This window comes from Anolis carolinensis, chromosome 3, assembly GCF_035594765.1.
Source record: "Anolis carolinensis isolate JA03-04 chromosome 3, rAnoCar3.1.pri, whole genome shotgun sequence".
NCBI classification, from domain to species: domain Eukaryota; kingdom Metazoa; phylum Chordata; class Lepidosauria; order Squamata; family Dactyloidae; genus Anolis; species Anolis carolinensis.
In genome coordinates, this window is record NC_085843.1 from 287,765,982 (window position 1) to 287,787,413 (window position 21,432).

The following is a 21,432-nucleotide window of genomic DNA, read 5'->3' on the forward strand; positions in this document are numbered from 1 at the left end:
GGCACTGAGTCATATTTTTTCTGGAAAGGGGACGGCAGGCCAAATAAGTTTGGGAAACAGTGGTATAGACTTTTGATCCCTGGACTTTACTCATTGAACTCTTGGTGTTTGACTATTGGACTGGACCTTTTTGACTACAATATTTTCTCGAACCTGCATTGGTGTTTGCTATCAATTTTGTTTTATATTCTGTGGTTGAGTGCTATCTTTATGTTTTACATTGGGACTATGAAAACAACCAGACTGTAAGTGTTGCTTTAATTAAACAGTTTGACACAAACTGGGTGTTTGTTTTGGTTCACCTCTGCCGGTGTATTGGCAGAGCCCTGGCTTTGTTGTCAGAGTATTTGCAGCGCAGTAGTAGTTGGATGGAAGCAGTGGAGCGCAGAACGAAGAGACACTCAGAGACGTTGGTAAAACTATTTACAAAGTTTTACTGTATGCAGCAGTAATCAACACAAACAGACTTGCAGACGACAGACGAACACAGGACTGCTCTGTTCTCCAACAGAACTTGACTCGAACTCTAGGCAGACAGAACTCAACTGAACTGAACTGATGAAATCGTTGTGCACAAACACTTGTGTCTGGGTACTCCCTAGTTCCAGCCACACATCAAGGTCATCATAGCTTCTTGGCAATTAACTCTTTCCACATTATGATACAATCTGGATGATGCAGTCAGTTGCAATACAAGCACGGCACAAATTGCATTTAAACTCTATCAATACAAAAATCCCACATTAACAATTGTGACACTACCCATCAGGGAAAGCCCTACAGAAGGGCCAGGACTGACCTGTGGCTGCGGATCGGGGAGTACCAGGGCTGCTGCCTGACGAAGAGGAAGGCGAAGATCTGGACGACGAGAGTGAAGCAGACGTTGAGGAAGACGGAGAGCAGCAGCGAAGGGGAGAGGAGGCGCCCGGGGGGGCGGTAGGGGGCCAGCTTGGGGTAGGCCTCCGTCAGGCTCACTAGGAAGGAAGAAGCAGAGAATCCTAGAGTTGGAAGAGAGCCCAAGAGGCCATCCAGTCCAACCCCCTTCTGCCAGGCAGGAAGACGCAATCAAAGCACTCCCAAAAGATGGCCATCCAGCCTCTGTGTAAAAACCTCCAGATAAGGAGACTCCACCACAGACTCCACAGGCAGTTTAGATTGCAAATCACTCAAGCTAATCAGGGAAAATTAAATGATTTATTTATTTATTTACAGTGTTTATATTCCACCCTTCTCACCCCAAAGGGGACTCAGGGCGGATCACATTATACACACATAGGGCAAACATTCAATGCCCATGTATGCATAGAACCGACACAGAGATAGACAGAGGCAATTTAACCTTCTCTTGAGGGGATGTTCGATTCTGGCCACAGGGGGGAGCAGCTGCTTCATCATCCACTGTGACCGCACTTCCTCATTCCAACGTCATAAATTGGTTAAATTTGCCTCCCCACTTTTGTAAGTGGTACCTTATTTGCTACTTTATAGATGCAACTATCTTTCGGGTTGCTAGGTGGTTGCTAGGTCAGCAACGAGCAGGGGCTATTTTTTTATTTTTAATTGATGGGTGTTCACCCCGCCACGGGCTGGCCTCGAACTCATGACCTCATGGTCAGAGTGATTTATTGCAGCAGGCTGCTCACCAACCTGCCCCACAGCCTGGCCCCTGTATATTACTGTATATTCTTGAGTACAAGCCTAGTTTTTCAGCCCTTTTTTTAGGACTAAAAAAGCCCCCCTCAGCTTATACTCGGGTGAGGGTCCTGGTTGGCTTATATTTGGGTCAGCTTATATTCAAGAATATATGGTACATTGATTATTTTTCCTCTATTATTATTGGTATTATTACATTTATTATTTTACTCTATTATTATTACATTTATTATTGTACTCTATTATTGTTGCTACTATTACATTTATTTTACTCTATTATTATTATTATTATTATTATTATTATTTATTTATTTCACTCTGATATTATTATTATTACATTTATTATTCTGCTCTATTTATTTTTACATGTATTATTTTTCTGTATTTATTATTACTATTATTACATGTATTATTTTACTCTATTATTATTAAAAGGATATATAAGCACATTGTCATACCCCAGCCACCTTTGGCTTCTGAACCTGATTCAGAAATGAACTTTGACCAGGATGAAGCTTATTCTGACTTTTTCCTAGTCCGCAGAGCTCCTTCCAATTACAGCTCCCAGCTGTTGATAGCTCGGATGCTTCCTTAATTGGGAGAGATGCTGAAAATATTACTCCCGTGGCTGAACCAGATGTTCCGAGTTCTCCAGGGAATGTATCTTTTAACAGAAGGGAATTTCTGCATCGTCAGAGATCAGAAAAACAAGGGCTTCGAAGGAGTAACCGCTTGGCATCTCGAGGGGATAATGGATAGAAGATTCCCTTGGGAACCTCTGGGGAGTTTGGCTTCCCTTCGCTGTGATCAGATCTAAGTTCCATAAAAGTGTCCTACACTGTGAACACTTCGTCATGTCAACGTAGCTATTTCCTGAGAACAGTTCACCGACTCTAGTTCCTGATTCTACCAAGCCAAGTTTCCTGTTCCTGGCGGCCAAGCTGAGCCGCAACTCCCAAGTAGACCCAGAGTAAATCCACTTCCTTGCCTTGTTCCTGAATCAAGCTTGGTTTTAACTTCATCTCTTTCCTGCTTTGATATCAAAGACTTTCTAGTGGCGTTGGACCTTGTTATACAGTCTTGCTTCTTTGTAGTTCTCCCTGCTCAAGAACTTGCCAGTTGAAACTCGAACTATCCGAGACCTACTTGCCTTTCAGAAAGCCTGCAAAACCTTGCTCTTCCAACAAGCTTTCAATGGGTGAAAAACTCGGGGCTATATCTGTTTTTATTGTTGTTTTTATTATTTGTATTGTTATTTTAAAGCTAAGTGTATTGTTTTAATCTATTTCTGTAAACCGCTCCGAGCCAAACTGGGAGTAGCGGTATACAAGTCTAATAATAAATAAAAATAAATAAATAAACTTTCCAACAGTTTTGAGCGTGTTTCGCTTTCTGGACTTTGTACAATAATATTGGACATTTCTCTTCAACACTTTGAACTAATTTATACCTCTTTACAAAGGACTATTGCCCACTCATCCTTTCCACTTATTCATTGCTGAATTTATAATTGTTTTAATAAAGTTATTATATGATTATTGGTCTCTGTTTGGTTTCCAATGCTCTCACTGCCTTGGGGTGCAACACACATTTACATTGAAGAAGATGATAATGATTTAATCAGAGTTAGAAAGTCTTATCTTAAATTAGAGCTTGATGTAAATATTCAAAACATTTAACCTACTGATGCCTCAATTAATGTAATTTTTTGGTATCTATTTTTATTTCTGAAATTTCCCACCCTAGGCTTATACTTGAGTAAATGATTTCCCAGTTTTTTGTGGTAAAATTAGACGCCTCGGCTTATATTTGGGTTGGCTTATATTCGAGTATATACGGTAAATTAACAAGGATTAAAATAACTGACTAAAACCAGGCTTTTGAATAAGCCAGGCTTTCGAATAAGGGGGCCAGGCTTTCGAATAAGAATCAGCAGCGCTAATTATTATTATGTACGCCAGAACTCAATTGACAGACCCAGTCTTTTGCACTTGAACATGCCCATTTATATTTTAGAATGTTTTTATGAATGTTGATGTCATGATCTCCAATCTTTGACATCTCCAGTCGGCTGACAAAGAACAGATGCCAGCCAGAAAACGGGCCAGCCATAAAACCTCAATTACCCTCTGGTATGTGAGAGCCCCTATATAAATGGGCCAAAGAGAAGGTTCTGCTATTCTGTACAATAAAACCTGTTGGAATCTACCAGTGTGTGTCTTGGTGCTTTTTCTGGTGGAAGACTGACTCACAGCACAACTGGGAGAAGAGAACTCGACAAATGCCAAGGAGGGAACATCAAAAAAACAAGAGACCATGCAATGAATTCAAATAAAAAATACAATACCAAATCAGGAAGTAATTTTGGTGTGCCAAAAGCCTGCAATATCTGGCCTACACAAGAGCGAGGAGAGGGCAAGGCCTGTGCTTACTTGTGAGGCAGACCACGAGGGTGATGCAGACGTCTTGGATGAGGTACTGGTAGTTCCCAAAGATCTGCAGTTGCTGTTTGCAAAAAAGAACCATTAGAAGGAGTCCCACGAAGGCCTGTTTTACAATCATAGACTTGGAAGAGTCCAGGACAAGTGTCAAAACATTTCCTGAGATAACTTGCATTTGGATAGATAGGAGGGAAAACAAGGTGCGAGGAAACAACATGTCACTGAGCGGGGCCTAACATGTTATCGATTATTCGAAAGCACATTTGAAAAACCATGTTTTGAGCTGTTTAATAAAGGTAGACAGGGTTGGTGCCAGTCTAATCTCCTTAGGGAGAGAATTCCAGAGGGGCCACCACGGAGAAGGCCCTCTCCCTCGTTCCAACAAGCCAAGTCTGTGATGGTGGAGGGAATGAGAGGAGAGCCTCCCCGGAAGATCGGAGAGATCGTGCAAGCTCATAGGGCAATGATGGGCAACCTTTTGCGCTTGGTGTGTCAAAATTCACCAAAAAACCTAGCATGACTTGGGTGGTGTGTCACTTCGAGAGAAAAAACCATAATTTCGCAATATATATAGTTTAAATGACAAAAATATATAATTGTAATATATTACTGTATTTAATAAATCAAAAACTATTTACTACTATTATTTCCGTGTACAACAATCTATGGTACCTCTTGCAGTTTCCACGCTGATTTCTCTCTATTGTGGTTTCAATGTGGTCATGAATAATGAATAATATAATAATAATATAATAGTAATAATATAATAATATACTACAATAATAATGTGGCGCAGCTGGCTAGTAACCAGGTGCAGTAAATCACTACTGACCGAGAGGTCATGAGTTCGAAGCCCGGGTCGGGTTAAGCCACCGACCATTAAATAGCCCCGGCTTGCTGTTGACCTATGCAGCCCCGAAAGACAGTTGCATCTGTCAATTAGGGAAATTTAGGGGCGCTTTATGCGGGAGGCTAATTTAACTAATTTACAACACCATAAAACTGCCAGAAAAACATGAGGAAAGGAATGAGGAAGCACAGCCACTACTGGACGGTGAAGCAACATCTCCCCCTGTGGCCGGAATCGTGAAGCTGGAAAAATGGTAAAAATGCCTCTGAGTCTGTCTACTGTATGTTGTTTGTCTGTTGGCATTGAATGTTTCCCATATATGTGTTCATTGTAATCTGCCCTGAGTCCCCTTCGGGGTGAGAAAGAAGGGCGGGATATAAATACTGTAAATAAATAAATAAATAATAGAATGATTATATATACAGTAGAGTCTCACTTATCCAACGTTCTGGATTATCCAATGCATTTTTGTAGTCAATGATTTCAAAACATTATGATATTTTGGTGCTAAATTTGTAAATACAGTAATTACTACGTAGCATTACTGCGTATTGAACTACTTTTTCTGTCAAATTTGTTGTATAACATGATGTTTCGGTGCTTAATTTGTAAAACCATAACCTAATTTGATGTTTAATAGGCTTTTCCTTAATCCCTCCTTATTATCCAACATATTCACTTATCCAACGTTCTACCGGCCCGTTTATGTTGGATAAGTGAGACTATACTGTATATATGTGTGTGTAATGTGCATAATTCCCATGGAGTAAACAACAAAACCACTGGACCCAATCACACCAAATTTGGCCACAAAAGACATTAGTCATCCAATCAATCTGCATGCGGCAGCGTGTCAGCAAAAATGGCTAGGCGTGTCAGTGCTGACACGCGTGTCATAGGTTGGCCATCACTGTCATAGGGGGAAAGGTGGTCGCGAAGGTAGACGTGTCCCGAACCGTACAGGGCTTTGTAGGTGACAACCTGCACCTTGAATTGGGACCAGAAAGTAAACGGCAGCCAATGGAGCTCCTTAAACAAGGGGGTGGACCACTCCCTGTAAGTTGCTTCAGTTAACTGTCTGGCTGCTGAACTTTGGACTAATTGTAGTTTCCGGGCCGTCTTCAAGCGCAGCCCCACGTAGAGTGCATTGCAATAGTCCATCCTGGAGGTAAACATACCAGTTGTGGGACACATCAGCTTCACCCTACACACATAGCACAAGTTAAACACATGGATACATCACTAACAAAATACCAGTTATGAGTCACATCAGCTTCGTAAGGAAGAACTTACCCAGTAAAGCAGGGCTGTACCGATGAACTGCGTCAGCCCATAAATGGTCAGGTATTTGAAAACAGCAAAGGAGGACACCAGAGATGCCCGGCCTTCCCTGCGAGGGAAAGATCAAGTGTTTGCGATGCATTCAGTGAGAGTGGGTGGTTCAGGGGCACCGAGGAAACACCTTCGGCCACCCTCCTCAGCCCCCCATTGCCTTGCAATCCCCAACATGGCCATCTGGATGACAGGAGAGGAGGTCCAGTGCAGAAAGATGTCCTCAGAAGGGGAGCACAAGAGGTCTTTGCTCCTCTTTGGAGGAACGGGGAGTCCTTTGTTGTGTCGCGTGGAAGGAGGCACAACTTACCGGATGAGCTCCGGGACGCACTGGATGTTGGGGGTTTGGGAGGTGAAGGGCGAGGCCACGGAGGCCTCCTGCTCCGAGAGGGAGATCCCCGCGTGAGCCATCTTCAAGGCCTGGAGGGGAGGGAGCACAAGCCCACAAGATTTCAGCAGCAAGAGGAGGAGGAATTCCCACCAATCTCCCCATCCAAGTAAAATGGGAACGGATCTTCTGGATACTGAGATCCCTCATGTGCTAGAAGTTCCCCATTTCATGCAGGGCAAAATCCCCTCTGAGGGAGCATCTATCTATCTGCAATGTAGGATGAATGGGGCTTGCCACCACTTTAACAGCTATGGAATCCTGGGAGTTGTAGTTTGGTGAGGCACCAGCCTTATCTGCCAGATGAGACTAAAGACATTGTAAGACTACAAATCCCAGGGCTCTACAGCATCGAGCCATGGCAATTTAGTGACTTCAAAATGCATTAATTCTACAATGTAGATGCACCCTGAGTCATTCTTGGCTAAGAAAACCCTATGAAATCCCGCAGAAGGCAACAGATGACTTGAAGGTCCATAGACCTTGTTGTTGTCGTGTGCCTTCAGGTCATCTTTGACTTATAGAGAGATCTTTAAACTAGATCCACTGGGGGAGGGGAACAACAGCCTGGCAAACACTATATTACCCACGACCACAGGGAACTGCCAAAAGGCTAAACGGAGGGCTGCACAAACACAGCAAGGACCAACTACCGAGAGCACAATAATCCCAAATAAACAGCTCAAGGGGAGGTCACAGGGGCTTACATGTCTTTACACTAATGCTCAGAGCATGGGAAATAAGCAAGACGAACTCCAACTCCTAGCACAGCACCACACATACGATGTCATAGGCATCACTGAAACCTGGTGGGATGACTCCCATCACTGGAAAGTAGCCATTGAGGGCTATAACCTCTTTCACAGAAATAGAACAAAGGGGAGAGGAGGGGGAGTAGCTTTATATGTCAAAAACAGTTACGTTGCAGAAGAAATGCAAGACTGTAATCTGGGAAACCAGCTTGAAAGCATCTGGATAAGAATCAAGGGAACCGGGACTCAAAAAGATCTCGTCGTGGGTGTCTACTACAGACCTCCGAGTCAGGATGAAGGACTTGATGAAGCCTTTTGTCAACAGCTGACCAAACAGGCACAAAGAAGAGATATAGTAGTCATGGGCGATTTCAATTATCCTGATATCTGCTGGAAAACAAACTCGGCCAAGAGCACAAAGTCCAACAAATTCCTCACTTGCCTTGCAGACAATTTTATGGTCCAGAAGGTAGAGGAGATAACAAGGGGATCAGCAACTCTTGATCTAATCTTAACAAATGTGGAAGACCTGATCAATACAGTAGAAGTCGTTGGATCCTTAGGGGCAAGTGACCATGTGCTCCTGCAGTTTGTGATACAATGGAAGGCTGAAACTAAGACAAGTCAAACACGCATTCTGGACTTTAAGAGAGCTGACTTCCAAAAAATGAAGGAAATACTGAGCAGCATTCCATGGATGCCAATATTAAAAGACAAGGGAGTTAACGATGGATGGGAATTTTTTAAAAGTGAAATACTCAAGGCGCAAATGCAAACAGTGCCAACAAAGAAAAAAAATATGGCACATGCGAAGAAGCCAGAATGGATGTCCAAAGAACTTCTAACTGAGCTAAAACTCAAAAGTGACATGCACAAGAAGTGGAAAAGGGGAGAAATCACCAAAGAAGAATTCAAACGTATAGCCAACTCCTGTAGGGAAAAGGTTCGCAAGGCTAAAGCGCAAAATGAGCTCAGGCTTGCCAGGGACATAAAAAACAACAAAAAAGGCTTTTTTGCTTACGTTGGTAGAAAAAGTTAGAAAAAGGAGGCGATAGGGCCATTGCAAGGAGAAGATGGGGTGATGGCGACAGGGGACAGGGAAAAGGCAGAACTACTTAATGCCTTCTTTGCCTCGGTCTTCTCACAAAAAGAAAGCCATCTTCAACCTCAGCAACATGGAATGGACGAAGGATTGGGGGAAATCCAACCCCAAATAGGGAAACAAGTTGTCCAGGAACACCTGACCTCTCTAAACGAATTCAAGTCCCCAGGGCCAGATCAGCTACACCCAAGAGTACTGAAGGAACTAGCGGAAGTTATTTCAGAACCACTGGCAATTATCTTCGAGAGTTCTTGGAGAACGGGAGAAGTCCCAGCAGATTGGAGGAGGGCGAATGTGGTCCCTATCTTCAAGAAGGGAAAAAAGAACGACCCAAACAATTACCAATGTCCGGTCAGCCTCACATCAATACCAGGCAAAATTCTGGAAAAGATCATCAAGGAAGTGGTCTGCAAACACTTAGAAACAAATGCGGTCATTGCTAATAGTCAACACGGATTTACCAAAAACAAGTCATGCCAGACTAATCTGATCTCTTTTTTCGACAGAGTTACGAGTTGGGTCGATACAGGGAATGCTGTGGATGTCGCGTACCTGGATTTCAGGAAGGCCTTCGACAAAGTCCCCCACGACTTTCTGGCAAGGAAACTAGTAAAATGTGGGCTGGACAAAACTACAGTTAGGTGGATCTGTAATTGGCTAAGCAAACGAACCCAAAGGGTGCTCACCAATGCGTCGTCTTCACCATGGAAAGAAGTGACAAGTGGAGTGCCGCAGGGCTCCGTCCTGGGCCCTGGTTCTGTTCAACATCTTTATTAACGACTTAGACGAAGGGTTAGAAGGCACGATCATCAAGTTTGCAGATGACACCAAACTGGGAGGGATAGCTAACACTCCAGAAGACAGGAGCAGAATTCAAAACGATCTTGACAGACTAGAGAGATGGGCCAAAACTAACAAAATGAAGTTCAACAGGGACAAATGCAAGATACTTCACTTCGGCAGAAAAAATGGAAATCAAAGATACAGAATGGGGGACGATGCCTGGCTTGACAGCAGTGTGTGCGAAAAAGACCTTGGAGTCCTCGTGGACAACAAGTTAAACATGAGCCAAGAATGTGATGCGGCTGCTAAAAAAGCCAATGGGATTCTGTCCTGCATCAATAGGGGAATAACGTCTAGATCCAGGGAAGTCATGCTCCCCCTCTATTCTGCCTTGGTCAGACCACACCTGGAATACTGTGTCCAGTTTTGGGCACCGCAGATGAAGGGAGATGCTGACAAGCTGGAAAGCGTCCAGAGGAGGGCGACTAAAATGATTAAGGGTCTGGAGAACAAGCCCTATGAGGAGCGGCTTAAAGAGCTGGGCATGTTTAGCCTGCAGAAGAGAAGGCTGAGAGGAGACATGATAGCCATGTACAAATACGTGAAGGGAAGTCAAAGGGAGGAGGGAGCAAGCTTGTTTTCTGCTGCCCTGCAGACTAGGACACAAGGGAACAATGGCTTCAAACTACAGAAAAGGAGGAGATTCCACCTGAACATCAGGAAGAACTTCCTCACTGTGAGAAGGGCTGTTCGACAGTGGAACTCTCTCCCCGGGGCTGTGGTGGAGGCTCCTTCTTTGGAGGCTTTTAAGCAGAGGCTGGATGGCCATCTGTCGGGGGTGCTTTGAATGCGATTTCCTGCTTCTTGGCAGAATGGGGTTGGACTGGATGGCCCATGAGGTCTCTTCCAACTCTACGATTCTATGATTCTATGATTCTATGACCCTATAAAATTAGGTCCTAAGGGGAAAGATAACCTCTTCTCAGCACCCCTCTCAGCTCTGAGCACAGACTGCTTTTGCTCTAATAAGCAGAGATGAATACACTGACACAGTAATGGATGATGAGAGAACAAGGTGAGATTCGTTCTTACATGATCAATATTGTGTACAAGGTGAACCCTAAATAGATGCAGTGTGTTTACTTCCCATAAGGAGGTGGACATTGTGTTAAATCAGTGATTCCCAACCTTTTTTTGACCAGGGCCCACTTGACCAGAGTCCATTGTGACCAGGGGCCACTCTCCAACATTAGTACCAAAAGGGTTACAATTCAGTTTTTGGTCAACTTTAGATTCGGTTTGGTTATTTGGGGTGCTGATTCAGAAAACTGAATATTTATTTATTTATTTATTATTTAAACTTATATGCCGCCACTCCCCTAGGGCTCAGGGCAGCTTACAAGAAAGGCTAAAATCTAACAGTTTAAAAACATCTTTAAAATATCTTTTTTAAAAAGCATCTTACAAACACTACCACATCAGATCTAGTTTCTGATACAGTAGCCGCCATCTGCTCACCCACAGAAAACAATAATTAATAATCTAGAGCTGATGTGGTGTACCCAATGCAATGGTCAGTTCTGCAGAAAGAAGCGTAAATAAAATAAATAAACAAAAAGGAAGGAAGTTCAGACCGGATTTTCATTCTCACAACCCACTGCTGGGCCACAGCCCACAGGTTGAGAACTGCTGCAGTAAAGGATGGACTGAAAACCAAACAAGATGCCTCCTTACATAATCAATATGCAAAGTCTTTACTTACTATGAAGAGATGGACCTTGCTTTAAATGGTTTTGGAAGGGATTGTTTCCACTAAAGATCCCCATCATGTTTACAGGGGAGGGATCAGGATGGACAACAACGAACATGGAGGTAACAAAAACACAACAACACGACAACGGTCGCAATGGCTTACCCCACAGTCATTGGCTCCATCTCCACACATCCCCACAAAGTAACTGCAAGACAGGAGAAGACATTGTTGGGCCACCCAGGAAATAAAATAAGAACACAACACGATCTCTTGGGACACAAACAAGTCTTGTGATATCCTTAAGGTGACCATGTTTATTCTTGTAGATGCCTTCATGCTTCCCTCTCTTCTATTGTTGTCTTGTGCCCTTGAGGGTCCTTAAGGCAAACCTGTCCTGAGGTTTTGTTGACAAAATTGGTTTAAAGGGGGGTTGTTATCACCTTCCTCTGAGGCTGTGAGAGTGTGACTCGCCCAAGGTGACCCAATGGGGGTTTCTATGGCTGAACAGAGATTCGAGCCCTGAATTCACAGTCCAACGTTCAAATCAATAGTTTACTGGCTATTAGTATTTCATTATGGTCCATCAATCTATTGTCTTGGAAATCCTGACTATTAGTATTACTACTACTACTACTACTACTACTATTATTATTTAATTTTCCAACTGGAAACAACAATGATTGTTTAACTTTAACAGTTTTTGGCAGTTTTTTGTTAGAACATTTCCAATGTCAGCTGCTTCTAAACTAGCGATTTTATTCAAAGTGTTTAATGCCAGTGCTAATGCTTTTTGCTTTTGCTTTTTGGTGTGTTTCTTTGCCAAGTACTTTTGCATTTTTATATCGCCATTTGTTCAGATTTATTTATTTTTTATTTTTTATATAAATATGGACACTTTAGCTTCGTTTTTGGTTCTTTTTTTCTCTCTCTCCCTTTTTGATCCTTCTTTAATCTGTTTTCCTACTTTCTATACAATCAAATGTTCTCTCTTTCGATGTTAATTTACTCTATCTTATAAGGTAAAACTTCAATAAAAATATATTAAAAAAAGAATACAGTTTACTGGCTCTGACTCCTTCCATAATGGTCCATCAATCTATTGTCTCCTGTATCAATTTAATGATATAATAATATATAATAATATTACACTATACTAATATTATAATATACTAGCTGTGCCTGGCCACGCGTTGCTGTGGCGAAGTATGAGGCCCCTTCTACCCAGCTGGATAAAATGCACACTGAAGTGGATTATATGGCAATGTTGAGTCAAGATAATCCAGTTCAAAGCAGATAATATGATTCTAAATGGGTTATATAGCTGTGTGGAAGGGCCTTGAGTTTACACTGCCATATAATCCAGTTAAAATCAGATAATCTGTATTTTATAGGCAGTGTGGAAGAGGCCTAAGTGAGGCCTAACTCTGCCTGTCCCCTGGGCTGAGTGGGTTGCTAGGAGACCAAGTGAGCGGAGCTTAGCCTTCTAACTGGCAGAATTGGATAAAAACAATTATTCCTCTCCCTCTAATTAGGACTTTATTTTTCTTTTCTTTTTGTTGTATGAACGTAGAGGCATGGATGAGGGGTTGTGCTGCCAAGTTTAGTGTTTCTGGGATGTGTAGTTTTGTTGTTTTGTCCTAGGCCGAAATTTCATTACCCTTTTATATATATAGATTGTATATACATGTAATATTAATAATAATATTATGATGTAATACAATGTAATAAAAATTATAATTCACTATTATAATTGTATATTTATATTACATTGCAATATAGTCATATAATATAATATATTGTATGTATACATACTTGTAAACCGCCCTGAGTCCCCTTCGGGGTGAGAAGGGTGGGATATAAATGTCACAAATAAATAAATAAATAAATAAATATTCCAGGGTTTTGGGGGAAATGCATCCCTCCCTCCCTTCCTTTCTCTATTTTAGGACCAAATCACTCACTTCAGTTTCTGGAACTCCTCGACCAGGCTGGACTTCTGCCCTGGAGACATCCGTGCAAACACGGTCCCATTCACAAGAATCTGGGGAAAGCCCAATGAGTTTATCTTTATTCCATTTGCACCAGCAAAGAACCTCCCCTCGTCCCAGTTTGCCCCACAATTTACCTTTGGCAGCAAAGGGCTGAAGTACTTCTGGAGAACCTGAAAGGTCTTCCCATTCATAGCAAAGTGGAAGCTGGTGCTGCTGCCATCAATGCTAATGCAAGGATCCTGGAAGTCAGGGGAAAGTGATTCCCAAGGTGGGTTTTAGGATTTATGCAAATTTCCATGGAAACCCAATGGCAAGAGTCCCACTCTCTCAGCCTCAGAGGAAGGCAATGGCAAACCTTCTCTGATTAAATCTTGCTGAACAAATCCGGTGATAAGACAGACTTAGGGTTGTCACTGGAAATGACTTGAGGGCACACAACAATAACAACAAAGGCCATGGGGCTGTAAAATGACCCCTTCTTGCTCCCTTTCACCCTCTTTCATCTTGTGGGCAGATATTTCTCTAGAAATGATGCCAAACACTGAACTCACAGGTAAACCACAAGGACACCTGTTTTGCCCACCTAAGAAGGTGGGCCAGCTCCATCAACAAGGCCATAAATAATAATATATGCATTTTTTCTCATCCTCAATGAAAAGTGCTGTCTTGAGATATTAAGAGATGCCATTAAAATACAAAATTTGTCAAATGATTCATTTCTAATCTCCAGCTAAACAGAAACAGAACTTGTCCTTGCCTTCCTTTGAGGCTGAGAGGTTGTGATTCACCCAGTGTCACCCATGGGTTTCCAGGGCTGAGCAATGACCCAAAACCTGCTCTCCAGAGTCCTATCCCAAACCATTGCTTCATGCTGGTTCACCATACATTTTGGAAGGGGATTTTTGACCCTCAGAAATCCATGTTTGTGTACAGAAAGGCTCTTATTTTCCCCAATGCTGCTACAACACTGCTCAGGCTCATCAACCCACATGCCGCTGAAGGTCTAGCATACAATACCTGGTTCTTCTCCTTGCAAGACTGCATGTCCTCCATCACCTGCCAGGTAACAGATGCCGGTTGGGGGCCCTCAGAATCTGCAGCTTCCACCAGGATGACTCTGTCTCCCAAAGGGATCATGCCAGAGTTCCTGCCCACCGTGACGGCCGTCTCCAGGTTGTCACCTGCAAAGGAGAAGGCGAGGCCAAGGGATTGAGTCTCAAGGGAGCTTCACTTGACCCTCAAGGGACTGATGGGAGTGTTGGCTGCGTCACAATGGCCTTAACTCCACAGCATTGGTTCTGCGCATTCTCAATGCATGGATGAACCATAAAAAAGCAGCAGAGCAAAAGAGGAGCGGCGGTACCTGTGACCATGACAGTCCGGATGCGGGCGTCCCTGAGCTCCTCCAGGACAGGCCGGGTCTCGCCCTTCAGCCGGTTCTCCATGACCAGGAGGCCCAGGAGGGTCAGGCCGGACTCCACCTCGTCCCTCGGAAGAAGAAGAAGAAAGCGACAGGTGGGGGTTACTTCTCCAACAGGAGGGGAAAGAAGGCTTCTCTCCGACCAGGCAGGACATACAAGGGCCAGGCGCCTCTGGAGCCAAATGGAGTTAATGTCCCGGGGGGGGGGGGGGGGGGATCCAAAATCCAATGAACTTCTGCTTCCAAGTATTTTGTATAAGGAAGACTCAACCTGCATTCTGAAATAGGTTTAGGGGTTGCTGCACTTCTTTATTGTTACAATTATTATTATTATTATTATTATTATTATTATTATTATTATTATTATTATTATTATTATTCAGAAACAATAGACATTGACAAAATCACGATCTGCCAACTGCAAAAGGCCACCCGACTGGGATCTGCACACATCATCCAAAAATACATCACACAGTCCTAAACGACGTGATTTTGTGATATGAAATCCAGCATGTCTATCTTGTTTGCTGTGTCATACAACATCGTTGTGTCAATAATAATAATAATAATAATAATAATAATAATAATAATAATAATAATAATAATCAACAACAGCAACATGTGGTTAACAGTGCTAAAAACAATGCCGTATACTTATAAAGAGTAGGGGCCCGGGCTGTGGTGCAGGCTGGAGAGCAAGCCAGCTGCAACCAGCTGCAATGAATCACTCTGACCAGGAGGTCATGAGCTCGAGGCCCGCTCGGAGCCTATGTTTGTTTGTCTTTGTTCTATGTTAAAAGGCATTGAATGTTTGCCTATATGTGTAATGTGATCCGCCCTGAGTCCCCTTCGGGGTGAGAAGGGCGGAATATAAATGCTGTAAATAAAATAAAAATAATAAAATAGCACGTCCCATTGGTTTGCCCGTCGGACAAGCAGTTGTGCATTAGTAGTGACCGCAATGCACAAATGAGGCACGACACATGGATTGAAAAGGGAGCAAGCCATGAAGTCCTGTCCTTCACTGAGACAGAGTTATGAGACAGAGGCCTTACCTGTCCAGGTCCCTGAGGCTGTCCTCTGCATCCAGGGAGAGCACCTTGTGGGCCAAAGCGATTACCCGGAAGCCCTGCGCCGTGAAGGACTTCAGCTCTTCTTGGAAGGAGGAGGGCACTGGAGGGGAAGATGGAGGAAGAAGGCATTGAGTGTCATAGTCACGTGGGCAAAGAGTCAGGGAAGCCTTGGCCCTGAAGCAGAACCAGCAGGACCTCCAATATTCGGGAGATGGAGAACCAAGAGAGAGGTTGCAGATCCAGTAAGGTTCACAAGGCCACCATTGCAGCCACGCAAGGGCATTGGGCTCTTTTGGTGAGCATACCTTGCCTGGAGAGACCCCTTGGGCTGCCACACAAGCGCCTTGGACAAGGACTAAATGCACAATCCTGGATGTGCACCAGAACCACCAATGATGACATCTGTGCCTCAGTTGTTGCTGTGGCAGAGTGAGCCCTCTTCTAAGAGGTTTGGGCCAACATGAGAAGATCACACGATGTGATGCCTCATGGGCCTTGTAGTCCTGTTCCTAGTACTATCGTGGCAGATGAAGATGAAAACATGGGATTTTCGCCGGTTCAACAAGACCCGGAATCCCTTCACCTGCCGGATGTTGATGTTTGCCCTCAAGAATTCAGTAAAACAGGCCTTGGGCATTACTCCCCTCCGTTTCCCAGGAAGGAATCTTACTCTAGAGACAGAGGAGTCAGAGAAGCAAATCGGAGGAGTTTACAGATCGCTGCCAAACAACAGGCTGATTAGGCCTGCTTCCCTTGGGAAATTCTAAGGAGTCATGCATCTGGACAGAGTTGGGTTTCGCTTCTCGTTCTCTAGGGAAAGAGATTGTTGGCGGGAAAACGAGACCCAATATAGGTGTTTGGCGCGGGAGATTCTTTGCGGAGTCAACAGATCAGCTTCAGGAGTGAGATCGTGTGTGGACTTCGTAACCCCAGTTCCTTGCCTCCCAGATCACGTATTCAAGTTTATGCATTGCCTTGCTTTCGACCACGAACCTTGTTCCAGGATCCACGGATTACCTTGTTTCTAGTCACGGACCTAGTCAAAGAACCAAGTTTATTTCCAGCCTTGTTCCAGCCTTGTTGTCAAGCTACCTTGGACTCTAAGACTCTGACATTTCCCCACACTATTGCTTGGCAGAAGTGTGTGTTTCGGTCAAGTGGATTAAAACTTTGAACTCTAATATCATTTATTGGACAATACATTTTTGGACTATATTTGACCTCATTTGAAAGGTCTGCTTCTGAACTATATTCTTCACTTGTTTTTATTGCCTTTATATATTTCCTTAATTAGAAATATATAATAATATTAGATAGAGACTGGCCTCCGTGTATGGTTCTTGGTGCCCAGCTGACAGAGGTCTGACACACGACATGGGTCAACTCTGTTAATGTGGGATTTGTGTATTGATAGTGTTTAAATGCAATTTGTGCCATGCTTGTATTGCAACTGATTGCATCATCCAGAATGTACCATGGTGTGGAAAGAGTTAATTGCCAAGAAGCTGTGATGTCCTTGATGTGTGGCTGGAACTAGGGAGTATCCAGACACAAGTGTTTGTGCATAACGATTGCATCAGTTCAGTTCAGTTCTGTCTGCCTAGAGTTCGAGTCAAGTTCTGTTGGAGAACAGAACAGTCCTGTGTTCATCTGTCATCTGCAAGTCTGTTTGTGTTGATTATTGCTGCATACAGTAAAACTTTGTAAATAGTTTTACCGTCTCTGAGTGTCTCTTCATTCTGCGCTCCACTGCTTCCATCTAACTACTGCTGTGCTGCAAATACTCTGACAAACACTTCTTCTACTCTACTAAGTGTGGAGGATCTTTGAGACTCTGACTTAGAGAAGCAATCTGTGCCAAACGCCTCTTTCACTGGTTGCCTTTCAAAGATCCAGTGCCAATGAATTGCGCAAGTCAGGCATTACATAAAGACAGGATCTTAATCCCCATAAAATCCCTTAACAAAGGGCTTTCCTTTTGAACTGAAATGAACAATAAAGGCCTGGGTTCAGTCAGAGGAGCAAGGTGAAGCAGCCCAAAACCACTTTGTTTTCCTGCCATTCACGACAGTCTTGTATGAAGATTAAGAGAAAAGAAAGAGCGAGCGGGAAGATGAGAGGGAATGGGAGAAGGGAGAGGAGAAGAATTCTGTTCTGAAGTTCCTGTCTTGCTTTTGGCCAGAAAACCTGCTGAGGAGAGCTGTAGCCAAGTGTCACGGAGTCTGCTTTGGATGCCGAAGGTCCTGGGCTCAATCCCTGGCAGCAGTTTCATGCAAAGCTAAGACTGAATCCCACCTGGAACCTTGGGCAGCTGCAGGTGCCCAATATGAGAAACCCTTAGAGAGAAGCTATATCTCCGGAACTTCTCTCCTTATTCAGGAATAACACCATGACTAGACCTTTACTGGTGACCTAACAGCACTCTTGCAAATGTAGTCATGCTTTTGGAAGTGTCGTGCAAGTCTCTCAACCATTGTGCAACAGTAGCATAATGCAAAGGATGTCACCAGGTACAGTCACCATGGTGTGATCCAGAGTATAACTGGGGGAGAAAACCCATGTTGTGGCTTTACAAGGGGAACATCCTCTATGCAACTTCTCTCCTGGACTGTGGCCCCAGTGTGGATGCTGTGTACATTTTTAAAGACATATACATGGCTGGAAAGCCAGACTGGGCCAGAGGCATCTTCACCAGAGTCTACAAATGAGGGGACATTTGGGCACTCAGGGTTTTTTCCAAGAATGACTGCAGCCTTGACCCCAGAAGTGGAATATCTGAGACCGAGAAGGCGGCGAGGCTCCCTTCTGGCTTTGGCCCATCACACCCACAGATTGTCTTTTCCTCCTACCAGTCTTTGGGTGGCAGAAGCTGGCCACGGTCTCGGGGGCTCCCTTCATGTAGAGTCCGTGGGTGTCCTTGCCCAGCTCTTTGGTGACGACCGACATCCGCAGCAGAGACGAGGAGAAGGGGAACTGGTGCAGGATGGACATCCCTTCCGACGGGGCCTGGACGGGGGGAGAAGCAGTGAGATCATAGCCCTGTTGAACTGGCCTTCCACCAAGGGAAATTAGCTTGGAAGTATGTGAGATATCTGGACCCCCATTTCATGCTGGAGCCAGTTCTGCATGAGGTTTGCAAGAGAGGCCAGCTTCTCTGTGCTCACCCGCTGATCCACTCGGTTCTGCCCTGCATCTCCCCAGTCTTTTCGGTGGGTGACAGAAACCCTCCTCTGGATTAACCTTCTCTATCAGTTTATTTTTCATGGAACTTTCTTTCCAGATGTATCTAAGGGTGCATCTACATTGTCAAAATTAATTCAATAAGGCAGTTTGCTAGCATTTGAACACCATGGCACAATGCAATGAAATCCTGGGATTTGTAGTTTGGTGAGACACCAGCCCTCTTTGGCAGAGAAGGATCCCATAGTATTGAGCTAAGTCAGTTAAAATAGAGTCAGACTTCAGTAATCCTACATTGTAGATTAGAGTCCAACTTGGGTTGATAGTTCTTTACATGCAATCCAAAGCTAAACCCCAGAAGCTGCAGATACAGCGACCAATTTCCAAGAGTTGGGTGGCTGGTTTGAACCATGAAGGGTCTTTTGAAGGGGTTTCCAGGGCAAAGGGTTCTTTGGAAGGAAATTCACCTGTGAAGCAGTGGCTCCTGGTTTAACAATGGTGAATTCCTCCGTCTCCCCCGTTTCCTTCTCTTCCGAACTGGCCTCTTGCATCTCCTGAAGGAAGAAAGACACAGAAGGCGTTCCAGGGGATTCCTCTGAACTCACTTACAGATGATACTAGTATCAAATACTCATTTTATACTCATGGCGTTGTAGGAGAAGAGGCTCACCCATCCGGTGCCTTCGAACATCTTGAGGTCCATGGGGTCCCCCTGAATCCTCCCCTCCAGGAAGAGGAGCGAGTGGCAGGTGGCCATGGCTTGGCACAGGGGTCCCCAGGGCAGAGGGCCCGAGGAGAAGCTGTGCAAGGGGAGGAAGCTGGGGCAGAAAAGAGAGAAATACACGTGAGATAAACACAAGCCAATACATCAATTGTGCAAAGAATAAGGCTTTACAGCAGTGGCTGATCTTCTTGAGCTGAAGACCCTCCATCCCCTCATTGCTCGTGGCTTTCTTTCATTTGTTTGCCTCTCGTCTTTCCCCCTCAAGGCAGCTCACAACAAGCCAAAAGCAACACGAACTCAATCCCAGCACCATCCAAGGGAGACAAAGAAAACCTTAAGATCATGAGATGGGGGGGGGGGGGGGCTAGTAGGGTGAATCTAGATGCTAGTTGTATTTATATGTTGATGGTTTCTATAGATTTTATGTTATGTTTTATTTGCTTTGTATAATGAGGCATTGAATTTTTCCTAAATGTATGTTGTAAGCTGCTCTGAGACCCCTGCGGGGTGAGAAGAGCAGGATAGAAATGAAGTTAATAATAATCATCATCATCATCATCATCATCATCATCATCATCCAGCATATCTTTCTTGTTTGCTGTGTCAGACTATGTCATTGTGTCAATCTATATATATAAAAGAGTGATGGCATCACGGCGATGGACAAAACAACAAATCTACAGCCCCCCCAAACTCGAAAATTGGCAACGCAATCCATCATCCCCGCCTCCAGTAAGATACAACAAATTTACACATAAAACACTATCACAACACCAAAAAATGCCAAAACTAAGTACGCATGCGCAAAAACACCATGCTTCAAACCTTTATGGCGCTCGCGCGGCTCCAGTAAGATACAACACATTTATATGACAAACACAATCACAGGGCCACAAACGGCCAAAAACTGCAACAGGCGATGTGCGCCTGCGCGCACCCCCCCATCCCTTCCCGCGCGCGCACACACACACCTCGCCTCAGAGCTGAAGGAAGGAAGGCAGGAAGGCCGATTCCTTGCTGGGCGCGGGATGGAGGAGGCCGCGCTGGGAGGCGTGCGGGCCTCACGTCGCTCTCTGCCCTCTCCCCCTCAATCTCCCCCCCCTCAGGGCCCATGGAGGGCCCCGGTTGCCGTTCAGGCCCCCTCCTCCCGCCCCTCTCCCCTCCCCCCAATGCGAGGAAGGCCCCGTGGAGCCCCCCCCGCCTCACCCTCTCTCCTCCTCCTCCCTTCTCGGTTCTTCTCGGAGGTCTTCAAGCTCTTCAAGGTGAGGGGGGAAGAGGAGGGCACGGCCCTCGAGCAGGCCTGGACCTCCCCTCGAGTGGTTTGGGGCACCAACCCCCCCCCCCCCGCCCTTCCCGGCCTCAGGGCCCTTCCTTTTCCCCCTCACCCGGTTAAACGGCTGGTGGGGAAAAGGAAAGCGCCTCAGGCCAGGAAGGGTGGAAGTTGGCGCCCAAAACAAGTCAAGGGAAGGCCCCAGTTGGCCCAGGCTGAGCTTCCCCCTTTTCTGTTGTTGTTATTGTTGTTGTTGTTCTCACCCACAAATTACAACCCCTCCAATGCCTCAGAAGCCCCCCTTTTTCCCCTCTCAAACCCTATCGCCCTCACCTTTCCCTTCCCTGTAATAATTATTAATATAATAACTGATCATCAGTTAAGAATGTCATAATCACCAATAATAATACTAATTTATTATTAGTATAATACTGATAATCATTCGAGAACATAATAATTCATAATAATAGTCAGTTCTTATTATTATAACACTGACAATCATTCAACAATGTATTAACAAATCGTAATAATAGAAAATTATTATTATTATTATTATAGTAATAATCATTCACAAATTAATAATTATTATTATAACATTGATAATCATTCAACAATATAATAACAACTAATAATAAGTAGTTATTATTTTTATCACAATGATAATCATTCAAGACTATAATAATTATTATTGTTATAACAGAAGGCGCCTCATATAATCCA

The 21,432-nt window shown here is 44.2% G+C and overlaps 1 protein-coding gene across 1 annotated transcript in view; it reads right to left on the minus strand.

The window, feature by feature from the left end:
* The window catches only part of LOC100557913 (probable cation-transporting ATPase 13A5), a 57,446-nt gene that overhangs the window by 4,928 nt on the left and 31,086 nt on the right, over nt 1-21,432 (minus strand). Inside the window, exons 14-26 of the mRNA XM_062976950.1 lie at nt 19,389-19,536; nt 19,186-19,272; nt 18,388-18,544; nt 15,521-15,638; nt 14,409-14,533; nt 14,063-14,226; nt 13,180-13,284; nt 13,016-13,095; nt 11,217-11,259; nt 6,587-6,696; nt 6,238-6,334; nt 4,086-4,158; nt 800-974 (exon numbers count right to left, since the gene is read on the minus strand). Of these exons, the coding sequence (XP_062833020.1) occupies nt 800-974; nt 4,086-4,158; nt 6,238-6,334; nt 6,587-6,696; nt 11,217-11,259; nt 13,016-13,095; nt 13,180-13,284; nt 14,063-14,226; nt 14,409-14,533; nt 15,521-15,638; nt 18,388-18,544; nt 19,186-19,272; nt 19,389-19,536 (1,482 nt within the window). The remainder of the gene's footprint in view (nt 1-799; nt 975-4,085; nt 4,159-6,237; nt 6,335-6,586; nt 6,697-11,216; nt 11,260-13,015; nt 13,096-13,179; nt 13,285-14,062; nt 14,227-14,408; nt 14,534-15,520; nt 15,639-18,387; nt 18,545-19,185; nt 19,273-19,388; nt 19,537-21,432) is intronic.